At 39.5% G+C, this 19220-nt stretch overlaps 2 protein-coding genes across 3 annotated transcripts in view; both read right to left on the bottom strand.

Moving 5' to 3' along the window:
- Positions 1-19220, bottom strand: part of rabgap1 (RAB GTPase activating protein 1) — a 118631-nt gene that overhangs the window by 45251 nt on the left and 54160 nt on the right. The gene's annotated exons all lie outside the window — the stretch shown is intronic.
- On the bottom strand, positions 7210-17618 carry LOC309489881 (putative G-protein coupled receptor 21). Its single transcript, XM_082158825.1, has one exon. It carries the CDS (start codon positions 12516-12518, stop codon positions 11490-11492), a length of 1029 nt encoding a protein of 342 aa, XP_082014951.1. The 5' UTR covers positions 12519-17618; the 3' UTR covers positions 7210-11489.

Here is a 19220-nt window from a genome sequence, read left to right on the forward strand (position 1 = left end):
TAAACTCGCAATTGTGAGACAAAAAGTCGCAATTATCTTTTAAAATGTTTTATTCTGTGGCGGAAACAAGCTTCCATAAATTAGCCTGTGCATGGGTCACATATAGAGACATGGAGACTCCTACTCAGGAGGAGATGTTACTTTACCTGACCAGAGAAACATCACTCCACTGGAGTTCACTGTGTTCCAATTTCAATTTATCCAATTAACTTAGGATTACACTGCAATTTCCTGTGGATTTGAATTATCTGAAATGTTGCCGAAAATGATGATGAATAACAGAAGAGAGCAAATGTTCATATTTTATTAAGCTTTACGTATGTAGGTGTAACTAAAGTTTGATTGGTTCGTTTTGACGGTCAGCCCATGCTGTAACTTGGCCATTATGCAGGCAATAAGCATGTTTCTAAACCAGACCCTGAAACCTACTAGTCAGAAATCAGGAACTGCTAACATTTCTAGTCATATAATCTCCTCACCATGTAAAGTTTTCAGAACAACAACAATTCAGTCTAGATAGATTGTTGCAAAAAACTAGATCACATTCAACTAGATCGCTATCATAATAAACAAACCATGAGCGCCTGGGGCCGCAGACTGTTAATGGACAACCATTCCTATTTCTGTCGCACTTTAGTTTTCCCATCCATCTATTATTATACCCGCTAGATCAAAGCCTGCTCGTGTTGGCACACATATGCTGAATTAAATCACTTTGGATGTTAAATTTTGCTCCCAAATCTAAGAGTAAGTGTCGTAAACAAAGGCTGTGTTGTGTTATGTTTATTTCTGTTGAACAGTTTAGCAATGTGTGTCACAAAACTCAATCTAGATTATACAACATCTATTTATAGGCGCTCTCTCTTTCAAACACACACCCGACGGGAGTTACGGAAGCTTGAGGGAAAACTGCATTTTAAAAGACAATAATGCAAAATATTACATCATGCCCATGGCTGTCAGTTATTATAAACCCAAAAAGTTCCTTGCACAGCAAAGACAGTGCACTAAATTCCAACATCAGTTCCGGGAAGACAGAAGTCCTTCTTCCTTAATGTGCTCATAGTGTCACCCCATAATGCTCATGTTGGATTCCTATATCCCTGCTATTTCCATGCAAGTCCTCATTTGACTTGTAACCGCCTTGGGCAATGTTAAAGACCCTTTACGTGAGGAGGGAAGTCACATGATAGAATTATACTAACTATCTATCAGAATTAAAATGATTATTAAATGTGCTCATTAATATCAGAGATGCGAGAGAAGTAGAGTAATGACTGCATGTCTAACACACTTGCATGAGCATGGGCAAAATTTACGACTACAGAAATCTCTACTCTCATAGTTCTGCAGATTATTAAGCAATAAGCCCCTTGAAGCCGTGTTTTACAGTGGATTTAGAACAGCTAAGAGGCGTTGTTAGGCACGACGTGGAGCGGAGTTCCCCCTAGCTGTTCTAAATCCACTGTAAAACACGGCTTCAAGGGGCTTATTGCTTTTATAAAACGGTTACTCCATAAAAATATTCAGCAACAAAAAATATAACGTTATAACACATTTATTCCTCCGCCAAGCAATGTAGTTCCAAAGAGGTTGCCAAGCAACACATGCAGCAACACAGAATCGCAAACGGCAGTTGCGCAGTAACACTAATGTAATGCGGTCACAGGTGTGTGTTTGTTGAGTAATTTAAAACGGCTTTTAACGCGGCTCGACCAATCAGAATCAAGGACTGGAACTATCCGTTTTATAAAATAAATTTTACTATAAAATGCAATAAACACGATCACAGTTTGAATGTCTGACTACATGAACACCAGACAAAGCGTTCATCCTGGTAGAAATAGGGCGTCTCCTCCAGTGTTACATTATTGCGTTCCTTCCTAAAAAAAAAAGAGGGTGCATGCAGAAGAACAGGACGCAGAAAGTTCAACACTCATAATTCAGCAATAAAAAACAAAACAAAAATCAAACAAATATGTTTATTTGACCCTTGTGCGTCCTTATGGACATTTTTGTCTTTTTCAGTTTTGTTTTTATGATCAATGATCATAAATTTTGGCACAAGTGTGTATTTTTATATGACTTACTATTTTACCCTCCTTTTCTTTAATAAATCTATTTTACACTAGGTACACAAAATAGTTACACTTAGCACTGGTCTCCTCCAGTTTTCCCAGCTCTCTTTGGGTGAGCACGTGAGGTGGACGGTGGGGTTCAGCCTGAATTAAGGACACCATGTTTTATTCATCTGCTCTCCAGCACAAGACTACAATCTTCTCCAAAATGCATGATTAATATCGGTCGTCACGCACTGCCTTTCTTCCATCACACTGAAAAAATGGTGACAGAAGGAATGGAACGAGGTGGAGAAAGCAAAAGAGTTTGTGTTTTGCTGTCATCTCCTTGATCCGCTGCTTCTGTCAATATTTTTCCAGACTCTCACAGAAAAGTCGCCATATGCGTTGTAGGTTTGGGCCTCCTACCTACCTAATTCACACCATCCCACATGTAATACAAGTCAATTGCCACCTGCTGACAAAGGTACTGAAACTAAAGGAAATAATCTTCAGGGAAATATTTTTTATTTATATTTCTTCTTCCGAAGAAACCCGAAACAGACTGGTGTGTACGCGTGCAATTCGCTTGGAAGCGCCCACACACTTGTGCTAACAGCGGATTCCTGCCTTAGTAAGCATACCCCCTTTTCAAAGATTAATTGCCCTCTCTTTCTATAATTGATGCTATGTTTATGTGGAAGAGAGGAGCCACTAAATAATGCATCCGCAGCCAGTAGCTCAGCTGCTACGCAAACTCAGGCAGAGGCAAACTGACCCACTGCTCAAACAAGCTAGTAAGATGAGAAGAGAATGGAAAAGGGTCTAAGAAAAAACTTGTACACCATACAGGGGTTATGGTGAATCCGGTGGACTAGAAGCAGCTAAAAATAGCTCAGTCCGAGATCAGAGCATAGTCAGACCAGTCTGACCGGACCTCACCTGATCTAAAGCATGTGTCTGAGGAAGATCAGAATGGGTTCAGAAGTTTAGTAGTTTAGTCTCAGATTAGAGAAATCAACTATTGGGGAGAGGAAAAGGATGGAAAGCAGATCTGGGCTGATGGACTTAATGCCAAAAAGTCACAAACTAATGTCTGATATATGATGTAGGTGCCTGTAACTACTTGAAAGGGTACAAACAAATTAGAAGGTCCAAAAAATAAAAATAAAAAAAATAATCTACTTTAAAATGCATATGCCAAGGAATGTAATTTCAAATGGTTTGATATAAGAAAAAAAGAAAAAAAAAGAAAGAAAAAAAAGTGGTACAACTATCAAGAAATGATTTTCAAAAAATTATTACAAAAATTATTTAAATATATATTTTAAGGTAAAGTGTTTTTTTTGGTTTGTTTTTTTACGGATATCATCAATTATTAATTTATAAATATCAAGTAATTACATTTTTTGCAGGACGTACCACATGACATTTTACAGCCTCACTAAACTTGCTTTGTTATAAAAATGTCAAATAATCTGAAATTTCAAGAGACACACAATCATGAGGGTCTATAATATAATTTCCTGTAAGGGTGGGAATCTTTTGGTACCTCACAATTCCCTTCAAATTGATTCTTGAGGTCACGATTTTATTCAAAATCGATTCTTCTTATTGATTATATTATTAATGCAATTAATATTGCAATTCTTATGAAAGAAGAATGAATAAATGAATAAACAAATGATACAAGGATATTCTGAGCAGAACCCAAGCACTGGGTCTTAAGAGGTACAAAACTCTTCCTTCCAAGAGGAGTTAAAGAAAAGAAAGAATGCAAATAATGGCAGGAAAGGGTGAATAATAAACAAAGACTTAATGGATGATGGTAAATCTTTTTTTTTTTTTTTTTGAAGGTATCTGAACTCTCGTTCTCAGCCTCCGTCTAGCTACTCCAGGAGTTGTTCAGGGTTTTCTGGAAGACACAGTACCTGAGGAGCCATATTTATGTTCTGCCGGCATTGGGGAAAGTCATTCTGGACCCTGAAAAGTGCTAAGAAAATCATGGTGACATAAGACATCTGAGAACCTTTCGCGTGAGTGCGGAGCGCAACTTGTGTTGGGTTTTGACTGTGATGGTGAGATTGTGTGTGTGTGTGTGTGTGTGTGTGTGTGTGTGTGTGTGTGTGTGTGTGTGTGTGTGTGTGTGTGTGTGTGTGTGTGTGTGTGTGTGTGTGTGTGTGTGTGTGTGTGTGTGTGTGTGTGTGTGAGTGGTGAAGGAAGGTTGCTTCCGCAGGAAGTACTGTACTTTTTTTTTCCTGACCATTGTTTACGGTCGTTTATTCTGATCGGCAACAATGAGCGAAAATGGCATTTTGTTTTTCTTGGGGGGAGGCTGATTATAAAAAGTGTAGTGAGCTTGATGAAAGTGAGTAAGAGACTGGGGCTGGGTGAGCTGTTGGGTTGACTGCAGTCCACTCCCTCACAGACGGAGGCAGGGAGGGTCCACATCCTTTTCCTTTCAGCATCTCACCCACTGGGCACATGTCTGGGAGAGTCAGCGATCATCGGGGTCTGTTAGAATACATTAGGGACTAAAGAAAGGTTTAATGAGATTGTACAATTGTACACTGTATTATGTAAACAGTCTCTGTGGAAACTAAGTTAGGACACAGTGTTACACTGAACACATTTTCTGTCTGATGATGTTTGATACACGTATGTGTTTACTTTGAAATTACTTAAAAGGGTGTGTTTTTTTTTTTTTTTTTTTGCCTTTTCTATGATAGGACAGGAAGCCGACAGGAAGCGAAGTGGGAGAGAGAGAAAAGTCGGGAAAGGTCCACGAGCCGGGACTCGAACTCGGGTCGCTCGAAGCACAACCGCGCTATATGCCGGCGCTGCCCACGAGGCTATCGGCACCGACTTAAGAGTGCTTTTAATCTGAGTAACCATCACTTTAACCAAACAGCCATTGTAGCCAAGCAGATTTAAAATATTTAATGCAAGAAATAAAACACTAAGACTCTTGTTAAAATAATTAAGTAATGTTTTCCACACTTTTCAGTAAATAAACACAAAGACAGAAAATGGATATTTTTTTAATTTAAATGCACCAATTAAATAATGCACAGAAATACACTAGCAGTCAGTTTTAAATTAAGATTTTTTTAAAATATTTTAAATAAAGTCGTCTCTTGTCCTCACCAAGTCTGCATTTATTTGTTCAAAAATTATTTTTATTTTTATTTTTTAATTAAAAATATTTTAATTTATTAATTTAATTGCAATTTATTCCTAAAGCAAAGCTAAATTGTCAGCATTATTTTCAGCATCATATTCAGTGTCACATGATCCTACAGAAATCATTTAAATTTTCTGATTTGCTGCTCAATTATTATCAATTATTGGTGCTCAAATATTAATAATAATTATTATCATTATTATTATTATTATTCATGTTAAAAACAGTTGGTTTTAAAACCATGATACTTTTTTTTGTTCAAGATTCTTTGATGAAAAGAAAGCTTATTGAACAACATTTGTATCAGGGTTTCCACAAAAATATTAAGCAGCACAACCGTTTTCAACATTGATAATTAGAAATGTTTCTTAAACACCAAATCATTAAAAAATAAATAAAAATTCTAAACAGCCTTCTCCAACACTTTCGATAAAAATTGGTAGTCTTTAAATGGGTCTGTAGTTAAAAAAATCAGATGGATCAAAATGTGCCTTTTTAAGCAACGGATGAACCACAGCATGTTTAAAACAAGATGGAACAAAACATTTTTTTGTAAAAGAACTGTTAATAACAAAGAGAATACTGGATGTCCTAATCCAACACAGAATCCAACACATCCTTGACCAAGCAGTTGGAAAAGCATAAAGACGTGTTCATTCTTAAGATGTAGATAATATCCAACAACTCAGAGTATTACGTAGGATAACATTTTTTAAAGTTAGTCAGACTCAATGTAAGTACCAGAGTTTCTGAGATAGATGCGCTAAAATCTAAGATTTAATACATCCGATTTTGTTTCTCACAACTTGACTGTGATCAAGACCAACCACAATGGGAGGATTAAGTATAGAGTTGACAGTGGAGAACAGAATGTTTAGACAGTTTTGAGAAATCAAGTTTTTAAAGTATTTGGACCTTTGCAGAGCAACCACTTGAAATCTGGACAAATCATTTTGCAATAGTTGGTAAAAAATTTGCATTTTTTTTCCATTTTCTTTCTGCCTTTCTACACTTAAACCAGGGCTGTTTCCTGAATTTTAGATTCTAAATGAATCCGTAGAATGAATGAGCAGCAAACATGTCTTTACACTCATAATCGCACGTTATATGACAAATAAGGATGGTGAAACTAGTCTAATGACATGGTCTTTATGAAACAAAGGCTAAATAATAACATACAATTGTTAATTAAACCACTTAATTCTTATAATTAACAGAAAAACTATTGGAAATATATAACACACAGCTCAGGTCCTAACCAGGACATTTTGCTGGTCGCTCGGTTTCTCTTTCTGTGGTGTTGTATTGGGAAGTCCGTTCACAGTGAAATCTCACTGCTTCAAAATTCAGTTCCACATAATTGTATATTAAACATTAACTAGGCTGTGCTCGTTGCGCCCGAGTGGCAGGTTAGACAGACAAATTACTTATCGCTGGAAACTTGTCACTACTAGTTAGGAAACGTGCAAGACAAATATCACTGCAGAGTAAAAAGCTTTTTGATTTGTGTTTTAAACCAGTTTAAATTGATGCTTTGCAATTGGGATGGTCTTATAGCTTGACGAAACCTTGTCTAGACATGCAAAGAAAACCTAGATAATTGTTAAGATTTGGTGAACACAGCAATTTTATGCAACATCAAATAAGGTCATGAGAAACTTACAGCAGTCATAAAACAAAGACAATTCTGTTTTTCCAATGTCACAGAAAACCAAATGTTTAAGTTGGCAAGGCTTAAAAGCATCAGCAAATGTTTTCCAATGCATAACACTGACGTGTACTTTTGACGTTAAATTGTGGATGTGTGCACGTGACGAACAAGTGCTAATGCAAGCATGTACCAACAGTTTATTAATGTACTGTCAGAAATGCATACTAGCACATACATTAAAAAGTAATTCATCATACACACACACACACACAACTCACTCAACCATACATTTCTCCTTACAATGACAAGCGTTCAAATAAGATAGGATAAGATCACATTTATTTCCTCAGTGCAGATATACCAGAATATAAATATATTATTGACAATTATTTTCTAAAACAAGACATCATTACAAAATGTGTGGTACACTACACCAGTACCTCAGCTACAGCCCTACACACACACACCAGACAATTTGTTGAAATGCTGAAGAAAATACAGAGAAGCAGATTTCAGCAACTTCAGTTCAAAATGCTGTTAAATCACAAAAACTTTGCAGTGCTTTCATATCCTCTTAGGCAAAGTGTTCACTCATGATAAGAAATGAAATACAATTTGGAATGATTTAAGGTGAAAGGCGAAAAACAATTCTCTCCAGTTTATCAAATAAAAAATCAGACCCGCTTAGGAGGGCAAGATCATGAGCAATTCATTAAGGAGCCTGGCTCAGCAATTTAACGGATTGTTAAAACATACATGAATAAACTCAAAGATGCCTATAGCACAATCAAGATGAGGTAAAGGAGGGGAGTGTTTGTGTGTGTGTGTGTGTGTGTGCGATGAAGTGTGTTCCTCAGGGAGAGAACACACACTGTTCCAGCTCAGCCCTCCATTTTCTGCGATGGCAGGGGCCGGTTGGGTCCTGCGTCCTAATATGGCACAGCGGAGAGCAAGTCATATTGGGAGATTTTCTCCCTTGAGAGCACTAGCCCTTGACTTTGATTTCAAGAACAGAGCAGTTTTCCCACAGGAAAGGAAAAAAGAATACTTTGGCATCATAAGGAGAACAAAAAATAAACAAACAAAAAAAAAAGCTCTCTGGCATCAAAATGTCCCAAAAGTTCAAATCATTTCTCCAACTTTTACCCATGACAGAAGTACCATCATCTACAAAGCAAAACATGCAATGCTGACACCTGATTGGGCAGCATTAGAGCCTCAAAAATCCATTCTATTTCATTTCCATGTAGTACATAAAACCAATATACAATCCCACTTACACTATCCTTCAGACACTAAGAGGTATGTAGAAACAACCTTAGAAGACAATATCTACAGCATCTGAAAATTAACAGATACGCATGCTTCAAGATCTGGATTTTCTCAGTAATTTATGCAGAAAAACCAACTACAATTTTGATTTCATTAATATAGAAAGAATTGACTGGCGACCAATGAGAAAGCCATCAGAATCAGTCAAATGAGAGCAAAAATGTATGGTTTCTGAAAATTCAACCAATCCAAATGGTTTATAAACAAGCAAATGTTTTGCTTCTCAAGCATGGCCGTTTCATTTAATTTGATTCCTTTAGTTGAATGCATGGACTGTTTCTTAAGACAAGAGAGAGGATACAGTCCTGGGTGAGTCCAGAGGTCCAGGGTCATTGAAAAGTCCTAAAAGCAATCAAGACGAATGCTAAAAAACAAGTCCCTGGAATAGACACGAACCTTTATTCTGTTTAAAGCGCATACACATCCATGCACGTGTACGCACACACACACACACGGTCATGTGCGATCAATAAAGCAATGGACGGGTAAATGGCTAAACTGCTCTGGTTCAAAAACAGCACACAGCCAGAGGACACAAGATCAAGATCTACATTTGAACAAACAAGCTAGAAAAAAATTAAAAGCCCTTTTTCTTTTATGTGTGATATGTTTCCGATCACTCTCTAGTGAGTAGAAGTATTGCACAGCAACCTGCCATGACACGGCAGTTCAGACTTTACATGTCACCTATCAAAAGCTTGATTAAACACTTAAAGAGACACTTTTTTGAAGTCAAAAGACAATTCTTCACGTCACAGTATTACAGTTATGAAAACTTCAACCTTTAGGCAATTCAGTCATTAACTGAAGTGACGTGGCATAACAACTAGATCCATTTCTTAATCCAATTTATAACAGTCAAACTACTGGTTTTGGTGATACAATTTGAGCATTTTTTTCCCCATGGTTCCATACAAAATGTGTTGGGAATATGCCACAGTATATAACCCTCTCCTCCAAAGGACTTTTTTTTTTTTCTCTTAAAACAATTTAAGAGAAGGTAAAGTTCATAAATACTATTAGATTAAATACAAAGAGGAATGCAGACTGTATTTGATATCATAAACGCCTTACATACTACAAATAATCAATCCATTCAACGAGTATTTTCAATCTTATTACATTTTGTGGTTCCTGTATGTATGTATGTATGTATGTATGTATGTATGTATGTATGTATGTATGTATGTATGCATGCATGCATGTATGTCTGTATGTATGTATGTGTGTATATATATAAAAAACAATTACATCAGAGAACATTAATAAATATTGTTACTTTGGTCAGCTATAAGGACAAAGCTATTCGCTTAAGAAAGTATTTTCAACAGTACCATCCAAATGAGTGAATTTATAATTATAGTCACAGCATGAAACATTTTTTTACAAAAGGGCATGATTTTCAATGCCCTCTATTTTCTTGGCACCTCCACATATGAATTATGTACAGAATCTGTGTATGAGGCTTTTCAAGAGTGTCATAAAGATAAATAGTACAGCGCTGAAAGATGCAGTTTAATGTTTTTATGCTTTTGTGTGTGTGTGTGTGTGTGTGTGTGTGTGTGTGTGTGTGTGTGTGTGTGTGTGTGTGTGTGTACATGCAGGACTCTCCAGAAGCATTTGCCAACTGAAACTTAAAACTTTGACCTCTGCATCCAGATATCACTGTTTTAGTAGATTTTCTTCTGACCATTTTATCCAAGTGTCCTAACATAACAAGCTTTTTTGCTTCTTGTCCACGTCAGCAACCTTCACCACTGCGGCGTTGTTCATCTTAAGGGCCCAAATGCAGAATTAAGCAACTAACATCTATTACGGCCATGTGATTCTGTGTTGTGCTTAACTGCATTATGCAATGTTTTAAGTGCGATTGTGCGTTTGGACACATTGTAACCCGTTGAAGCAAACCAAGCATGGCAAGAGAGGATTGAAACTGCAGGGCAGAGGGAAAGAAAGTCCAAGTGTCATTCTGTCCAGGAGACATTCAAATCAAACTGAAATCCAATTATGAATCAGACAAAATACTCCAAGTAGTTAAATAGACCTTTCAGAATGATTTGCGGGATGGTTAGCCTATAGAATAGGAGTTGATGCTTGGGTGGTAGAATGTTTGTTTCAGCAAGGAAGTTCATCTCCAGTGCGATCAAGGGTTAGAAAGGAATCAGGTACAATGTGCCATCCGTTTGCTGTTGTATTACTGCGTTTTTTAAAGGATGATGTCCTCTGACTGGAGGCGTGGTTATGTAATCCCTTCATGGCTTTAAATAAGCAGAAAATAGGAAGACCATGTAATCGTGGCATTGCTTAGGGGCAAGAGTAGAATTCTGCTCTTTGGGAAAGGGGCTTTAGAAAAATTCCAATTGTGATTGCTGAAGGTCAAGACTTGTCACTGATTCACAGACAAGAAACACTGCAGATCTAGCAAACACATTCCTCCACAGAGAGCAGGGTAGTGATCAGATCATCCTCGGAAATTATGAGGCAAGAATTGAATATTACTAGTAAAAACATAACTAAGATTATGAGTCCGAAACCAGGTCAGCCCTTGGGAATGCTCTTAATCTTTGCAGAGTCTCTGTCAGATCATTTTAACATTTAGTCTATAATTCTTCAGATTTTACATCAGTCTAGCGGATCCTTCTTTTCTTCCTACATTTAAACAGACGTGAGCAAGTTAACTGGAGAAACAGAGACTATTGGTTACTCGCTGTGCTGACAACATGAGCAGAACTAAAAGTCCACAAAGGCAGGTAAATTCACCACAAAGTCTAAAAGATCAGCTAGCTGAAAGACATGAGCTTGTCTTCTTTTAATAAGACATTTGCTGAGCGCAACTCCGTCTTTGCATTATTGTCATAAATAAAAATTGTTTTTGCATACAGACAATATTTAATGCAATCTAAAGACTTTATAATTACAATTCTGTCTCACAGAATTAGATTTATCTCCTTTCCTCGTTGCTTAATTTATCGTTGGAGCAAAAACTGCTGAGAATGGTATATCTCAAAACACCAATGAGAATAGCTCACTCTCACATAGTTGTCCACTTCATCTCTAATGACCAAGGTCAAAGGTACATTTCTTCCTACTGGGTAATCCTGCAGCTATACATAAAGGCAAACGGACCGTTGTCATCTAGCCTCATTCAGAACACCGGGACCGAACTAGGATAGTGCACAGATGCCGAAACCAATCTTCAGGATCCACTTAATTGTCAAGGCCCATGCCATCAACATAAAGCTCACTATCTTGCCAAACGATGGCGTTACACATGGCACACAGGGCGCGGAGGCACTGGTGGATCTCCTAGGGGCTTCTTGGTGTCGGTGCGTTGCAGACAAAGCAGGCAGAGGCGCTTGAGGCCTTTGCGGAAGCCGCTGTTAGACAGGCTGTAAATGAGACAGTTGCAAAAACTATTGCTAATGGCCAGCCATGTGGTCAGGAATGAGGCAATGGCATGGTGGTATATCCCTGCACTCTCCAGTAAAAAGTAAATGATGTAGGGAAGCCAAAGCAGGTAGAACACACTGGTGATACGGAAGAGTACGGTGGCGTAGCGTTTGTCCGTGCAAGCTTGCTCACCTGGCTCAGGATCCTGTGGGCCAAAGCGAGCTCTCCGCTGACTGATCTGCCGAGTGTGTTGCCGACAGATCCGAAAGATATGGGCATAAGTGAAACAAACTGTAAAAGCAGCTGGTGCATAGAGGGCCGCAACAATAAAGGCGGTAAAAAGGGGCTGGGTGTCCCAGGAGGAGCATGATTTAAATACATCACCGTGGTATCCCGGCTTACCCCAACCAAAAAAAGAGGGCAAAAAGATGAGCGCTGAGTACAACCAAATAAGGGTAATGCAAGTGCGAAGACGGCAGGGTGTGACCAGAGCTGTGTAGGAGAGAGGTCGGGTGATGGCAACATAACGGTCAACACTAACGCATGCCAGAGAGGCCATGGAGACACTTTTCAACACGCAGACCATGTAGCTGAAGACCATGCAGGTGAGTTTCTCGTTCAAACCCTCCAGATGTTGCAGAAGAGACAAAGAGGGGATAAGACAGCTGACCCCAACCAGGAAGTCTGCGTATGCCATAGTCTGTATAAAGGAGCTAGTGGTATGGTGGCTGAGTAGCGGGGCACAGTGGAAAACAAATATAACCACCAGGTTCCCAGAGATGATGAGCACTGTCAAGAAGAAAATAACAGCTACTTCCAGCAGGCAGGTGTTAAAGATCTGAGAGTAGCCAATGTCCAGCAGGCAGAAGGGTTCTGTGCTATAGTTCAACTCAGTGGTGTTCATCTTGTTCAGGGTGCGCTCGGGCACACAATTAGGGTGCTAGTTCCTTGGGGGCCTAGCTTATCAAAGGCTGCCCACAGTACGGATGCCCCTGATAGACATGGGGGAGGTGTCCGTGCCAGGTGTCTTCCATATCAGCAGCAACATGAGTCGCTAGTCCTCTGTGTCCACACCAATCCTTTCAACAACACACACACAGTGACGGTATCCTGGGGAGAGTCACTTACTGAGTAAAACAAACTGAATCATACAGTTTCTAATGTGGGGGCAGGTGGTCAGTCTAGCTTAAATTCTGGATGAAACCACAGCAGCAGTACAGGACATATAAACCCTCTTCTTTTATCAGTCCTCCACCTTTCCGGGGAGAAGCACAGCTGTGCCGGAGCAGGGCAGGCAGCTGCCGGCACAGGACCTGCACAAGGAAAAAAGCAGAGGAAGCGGAGTCCTTGCCACTCTGATCACAGAAGTCCCAGTCTCTCTCAAACAGTCTTTAGTCCGGAGGATCACGCACAGCGAAAGAGCACTGAAGATTCCTCACAAGAAACGTAGTCAAATTGTTTATTCCTACAAATCCCAAAAAGGAGTGACGTATTTGCAGAAACTTCAGTTGTCAGTCGTCAATCGAATGAAGAGTGGGGAATCTCTTCAGCACGTGCCGGGCTCCCAGTTCCCTCACATCAATGAGGAGGAAGTACGTGTGATCCAGGATGAAGAAACAGCAAGTGGTGATTGGCATTTCAAACGGAGAAGGGGCTCTCCAGAGAGGAGCCAGCGTCTGGAATGTAAATGAAGGATAGAGTGGTGTGATGCAGAGAGCAGTCTCTCTCTCTCTCTCTTTTCTGTGGCACTGATGCATTCCGCTCTTTCCTTCCCTCCCTCCCTCCCTCCCTCCCTCCCTCTCTCTCTCCGCTGCAGCAGGAGCACTCAAACTCCTCCCACCCTTGGCTCTAGCCACTGAGCAGATGTCGAAGCTTGAGCTTCTCCTTCAACCCACTTGTACCCACCACTCAATTTCTTACAAATAATATTTAAAAAAAGCTTTCCCTTCAGATTTTTTAGACTCCCTAAACAACACTCTTTCTACTGTTAAACTCATATTACTTGCTCAGTCCTACCTTTTCCTTCTATTCCAATCACAATGCAACACGCCTCCCACACACTCTCTCTTTCTCCCGCCTATGCGGACTCATGCAAAACAACAACAGAAGGTCAGAATATATACATTTACAAAGACAAATAAATTTCTTATTAGAACAACTGAAACTTTTCATGTCATCTTACATGAAATTATACCCGTTTTATGCAGTGTTGTAGCTCCTATTTACGCAACATTTCAGTGTTCTTCGATACACATTAGGAAGCATTAAGTCAGTTGCATCCTACATGCTAATTTAACCCTAAATTGGGTTCAAAGATGGTGACATAAGAGATTGGCATGTAACCAACATCAACGCATGTGAGCAGTTGAAATACTAAGGTTATCGTGATATGCTTTGTGCCAGTCTGGTTTTAGTAAAAGTCGGCCACACAGATTCACTGAACTCTAGGTGTTTCCCAAACACAAATGGACCAGTTTCCATTTATATCAAATTTATCAGTTTCTGTTCCCTGTCACCATGGTAATATTAAAACCATGGCACCCTGTCAGTCTCTTTTCACTCTGTCACTGCCAGAACCAGTGAACACACACAGTTCCCACTTTCACGCATCCCCTCAGTCAGGCACACGAGGGGCTAAAAATAGGCCCAACTTGAAAGGTGGGGAGCAGACAACACTGGGCTCATCCATTAGGAAGAGAACAATAAGGAGGAAAGGAAGAGATAAAGAGGAATGGAAGGGCTGAATGCATGAGGCATATTTCATTTGACAAAAATGAAGCTGTAAAAGTCAGACTTACAGTTTCTTTAATGACATGTCGATCATTGTGGTGGACCACTGAAACGGTCTTCCCACAAATTCTCTGCAGACTACCAACTCCAAACAATATGGGTTATGATGCAATTAAGGTGTGACCTAGGACCATTATGGTCCACAATTGTTACTTTTTTAATTTTTTATTTCTGGTCCTAATTTGAAATAATTCAATCATGTAGATAAAAAAAAATATTTGTAGTTCAAAATACTTCTTCACTTACGCATTCAAACACGATACATCACTGCAGCAGTAAAACGGGATACAAACAGTTTTGTTTTAACATTAAGACAGAACAAGTATGCACTATACTCCTATCCCTCACATCCTTGTTTTCGTACGTGTCAAATGAAACGGGTCATCTGATCTGACTAGGGTCATCTGCTATAGGAGAAGAGATAAGAGAAAGGCTGTGCCCATAGTGATGGAAAAGTGTTAGCCAAGTCCAGCCTGACTCAGCTGCTCTGTGAAAACACAGCGAACACAAACAGCACATACTCACTGCTTCATAGAGTGAGACAGCAGGTTTGCTTTACATCAATAGTCCGCTAAACTCTCAGCCCCACAGACCTGGAGTTCACTGCTGTAGCAGAGACCTGCCATATAGACCACCCACAGTCTTCCTCCATAAACCCTTCACAATCCCCTGGGTCTAGGCCATTCAGAGTGACATTATCCCCACAGAGCAGAGACACTCTTTTTGTACAGACATGTATGCTACCATTTGCTATATTAAAGGTCCTCCTATTGAACGCAGTCAAGCTCAAGACTATCTGTTCCCTATTTTGTTAAGTCACGCCTGGCGCTGAGATGGATTTTTATTGTGGCGTGTTTAGAATTCCGGTACTTGAAGTGCGAAGAGGTGCAGGCTGCCGCAGACTAACAGACCAGGCTTTGTGTTAGCCGTTTGTTTTTATTCACCGCATGGGGTGGTGTGTGAGGAGTGTCTAGAGAAATCGGTGTGTATGTCTGACCTCTATGTCTGTGTTTATGGACAAGGGAACATCTGGTAATAGTATGAGCCGAAGAAATGCAGCCCATCAAACATGTTCGGGTGCGCAGAAGGGTTCAGAGTGAAAGAAGGCCAGAAAATAAGATGCTTGTTGTTACCATGTCGATTGCAGACGATCTAATAAAATATACTTATCCCATTAACAAAAATAGAAGCCATATGAATGGGGACAGACTAAAATAGGCTCCATGCCAACTTCTGATTGGATTTGTGACATCACCACTGAAAGCATCACGTAGCACTAGTTTAGATCAATTTAAAGCAAAGTCTTAGCTGGACCACAGTCTTACACTGGTCTTCTAGCTGGAGAACATTAGATTAGCCTGTTCAGGATGAAAATCAAACATCGCCATGACGTTTGCTCATACTTCAGGAGTTTTTGTTCAAATTTCTAACCTAACCCTAAAGTATTAAATGGATAGTAAAAGTATTAAAGTTCTGTCATCAATTCCTCAACCTCATGTCATTCCAATCCAAGTAAAGGATTGTAGTTGATCCGTGCGGGGCAGCTGCCGCCCGGTACGGAACGCATGTGATTCGCGGATTACCTGCAAAGTTGAACCATCACAAAAGTTTAAGTGAAACTTAAACAAGTGAAAGTTTATCATTTGCATGTGTTTTTAAGTCATGTCAGTTTAAACATCAAGCGCAAGAAGACTGGAACTCGCGAATTCAGGCCTCTTTCTCTTCTTTTAAGCTTGAACAGACAAAGGCACGCAAAATTAAGTCAAAATAACCATCTTGGCGAGTAATCTTGTAAACACAGACGGTTATGCATTTTAAACAATTGAGAAAGAAAACAGATGCGTATCATTATATTGGATCCGTGCATTTCTTTAGAAATAGAAAATGATTTTTGTAGCTTTAATAAAGATAAATTGTATTAATTAATTAATTATATTTAATTTAAATAGTGAAGACTATATGCAGTGTTATTTTTCATTTGATTATTCGATGTCTGTACCTGAATACAGATTTAGCCTACCTGAAAAACAAAGCTTATTTCACTTGTAACTTTGCTCTATTTTATTTACACATACAGACATTTTTCCCAAATGTCTAATTTAACCATTTCACACCCAACCAGCTGTCATTTTCATAAACCTCACATTGTAACAGCACTGGTACTGTACCCGTCATGGCGGCCATGACTCCCATGGCAACAAGTGTAAATAAATGAAAAGTTGTTGGGGTTAGAAAGAGTGGCAGTACTTGAGTAATACATGGAAAAGGTGAAGGCACTCGGTAAAAACTAAATCAAACCTGTCATCACTCAAGCCCTGGTGTTAAGACATGTCATGTATTTATGACCCAGCCCTGGTGAAAATCAACACTCATCTTACTCCAGCCATTTGGCCCTGATATTTCAGAGGGAGGCCTGTCTCTCAAAACACTGGAAATACTATATTTCTCACTAAAATGTTTATTGGAAGCAGAGACAGACTGTTTCATCAATGTCACTTTGTTGCTTAACTTGCTGTAAGCGTTGAACTATAGAGCCGCCTGCCAGTTCCGTGATAACAACTCAAAATAGAAATGTGGGCCTGTTCAATGCCTCCATTGAATTAAACACAATGGCAAAACTCTGAGAGCATGGCTATTCTTTGTATAACGCTTTTAAGAAATGATTCACCATGGTTCCCAGGCATCAACCACAAACGCACACATACAAAGCAAAGCATAAGGAAGATGGGAAGCATTTGTTGTTTTAAAAAAAAAAAAATCATAATTTGCCTGGTTCAACATCTGTCATTATTGAAAAAATATTAGCGTCAGCTGTAGCTTCTGAACTGGCTATAAGGTTAAAAAAACGATCATTAATTACTAATTATGCAATGTGAGAGGAACGTGTGGCTTGCGGTTTAGCTTTCACTCAAACCCTATGAGGGATCGTTTTAGTCCTCTTCTATCAGAGTGCAGGGCCCTAGGAGGGCAGACGGTGAAAAGTGCAGGTCTGTGATAACTAGCTGAGTGGAAACAAGACCTCAATATAAAGGCTGTCTGTGAGTCAGCTTAAGCGAAGGCTGCAGCCGGGTCCGTCTTTTATAATCTCCTCTCACAATAGAGCATGTGTAAGGAAAGGTAACAATACAAAAAATATTACAGTGCATGTAAAATAGTGTAACTACAATAGTAATACACAATAAATAATATAATTTAAATACAGTACTGTGCAAAAGTCTTAGGCATGTTAATATGCTGTAATGTGAGAATGCTTTCAAAAATAAAATCACAAATTGAATTTATTTATGATTTAACTTCTATTAACTAATTCAAATCAATATATGGTGTAACGACCCTTTGCGTTTAAAACGGCTTTTGTCCAGGTACACTTGCGCATAGTTTTTCAGGGAGCTTTGCAGGAATGTTTCTTCAAGCATCTCATGTAAAAATATTAACATATGATATTAACATGCCTAAGACTTTTGCACAGTACTGTAAAAAAAAATATTAAAAAAAAACCACTGCTTTATTATTTATTTAATATCATTATATAATATGTTTATACATGTAACAGTTAACTTTTTTTCAAATTTCACGCACAAAAATTTTTATCTGTAACTGATATTATTCTGCTTGTCCCAGAGTTTGCTAGATGTTTGGGTTTCTGAAGGTGAGATTAAAGGGTAACTAAACCCCTGGTCAGAGCCTGACTCCACCCACTGGCAATATTTGAAAAATGCTAGAAAAGTGGGCAGACCCGTGAGGGGGTAGAATCGTGAGGGGGTGTGCATCTGAAACCTGCTGTCAGACTCTCTAAAATGGAGAGTGACTCACAGGGTCGCAAGACGACGTAAAGTACATGCATCTGATGAGTTTTATCGAGTTGATGTCAATAGCGCGCGCTCTCTGTAGGCATTTTCATATTTTGCCGCTATGTGAAAAAATCCAGCAAAATGCGCCGGCGCGTTTGTCGACCCCAGAGGATTAACTTTAGCCTTTTGCAACGTTTGGCACTGCGTCGCTTTTCAGCATGAGCTGTGTGGAGAAGCCCATTTCCACCTCTAAAGTGTTGAAAAAGCAATCCCGCGTAAAATGCAGGTTTCACACTCACGGTCTTCCAGGCCAAGTGCATGCAACCACTGGCGCCTAATTTACAAGTCTGCTGGAAAGCTATGCAGTCCAGCAGTGCTGTTGCAACCAGCAACACTATACCTACGTACCCTCCTGACCACTGTACTAAATACAGATAAATCTGCGCTAGCTTCAAGGGCGTGGTGAGCTCGTACCAGGGGCGTGGTGAGCTGGATCCTGCTTACGTCACGAAGTACCACTTACGCCACGTAGTACCGCTAACATCCATTAGGAAAATTCAACTGCAGTAGCCACCGTTCAACCTGAAGAGGGCAGCACTCAGACGTTTTTACACCATATATTGTAGAATTAAAACACTTTATACCCAAATGTCAAAAAAGTTACTCGAATCAATGAACAGCACTAATAAAGCCCCATTCTTACAGATCATTAAAGGTGAACTAAGTCACTTTTTTTATCTTAACCGAACAGCTTCGGAGTCATTGGAATGGTTATATGACTGTTTTCGGGTTGAATGGTGGTCTTCTCGCACCCCGAGCGCCTGTGAGACGAAAAACCACCCTTGCAACTTTGGGGCGGCGAGCCGCCGGCCGCAGCATCAGGAAGTATCGCGTGATATCAGGTCTCGCGATGTAACAAACTGCTTTACGGCACTGCAGACATATACTATCTAAATATTTTTATGCTAGCCTTCTGTGTATTATACATACCTCAGTGGACATGGCTCTGTGCGTTCGCCGGGTTC

This window comes from Leuciscus leuciscus (genome assembly GCF_965113295.1).
Source record: "Leuciscus leuciscus genome assembly, chromosome: 24".
NCBI classification, from domain to species: domain Eukaryota; kingdom Metazoa; phylum Chordata; class Actinopteri; order Cypriniformes; family Leuciscidae; genus Leuciscus; species Leuciscus leuciscus.

Excerpts from the sequence above, each read along its gene's own strand:
- LOC309489881 (XM_082158825.1), bottom strand. The coding sequence starts at position 12,518 with ATGAACACCACTGAGTTGAACTATAGCACAGAACCCTTCTGCCTGCTG.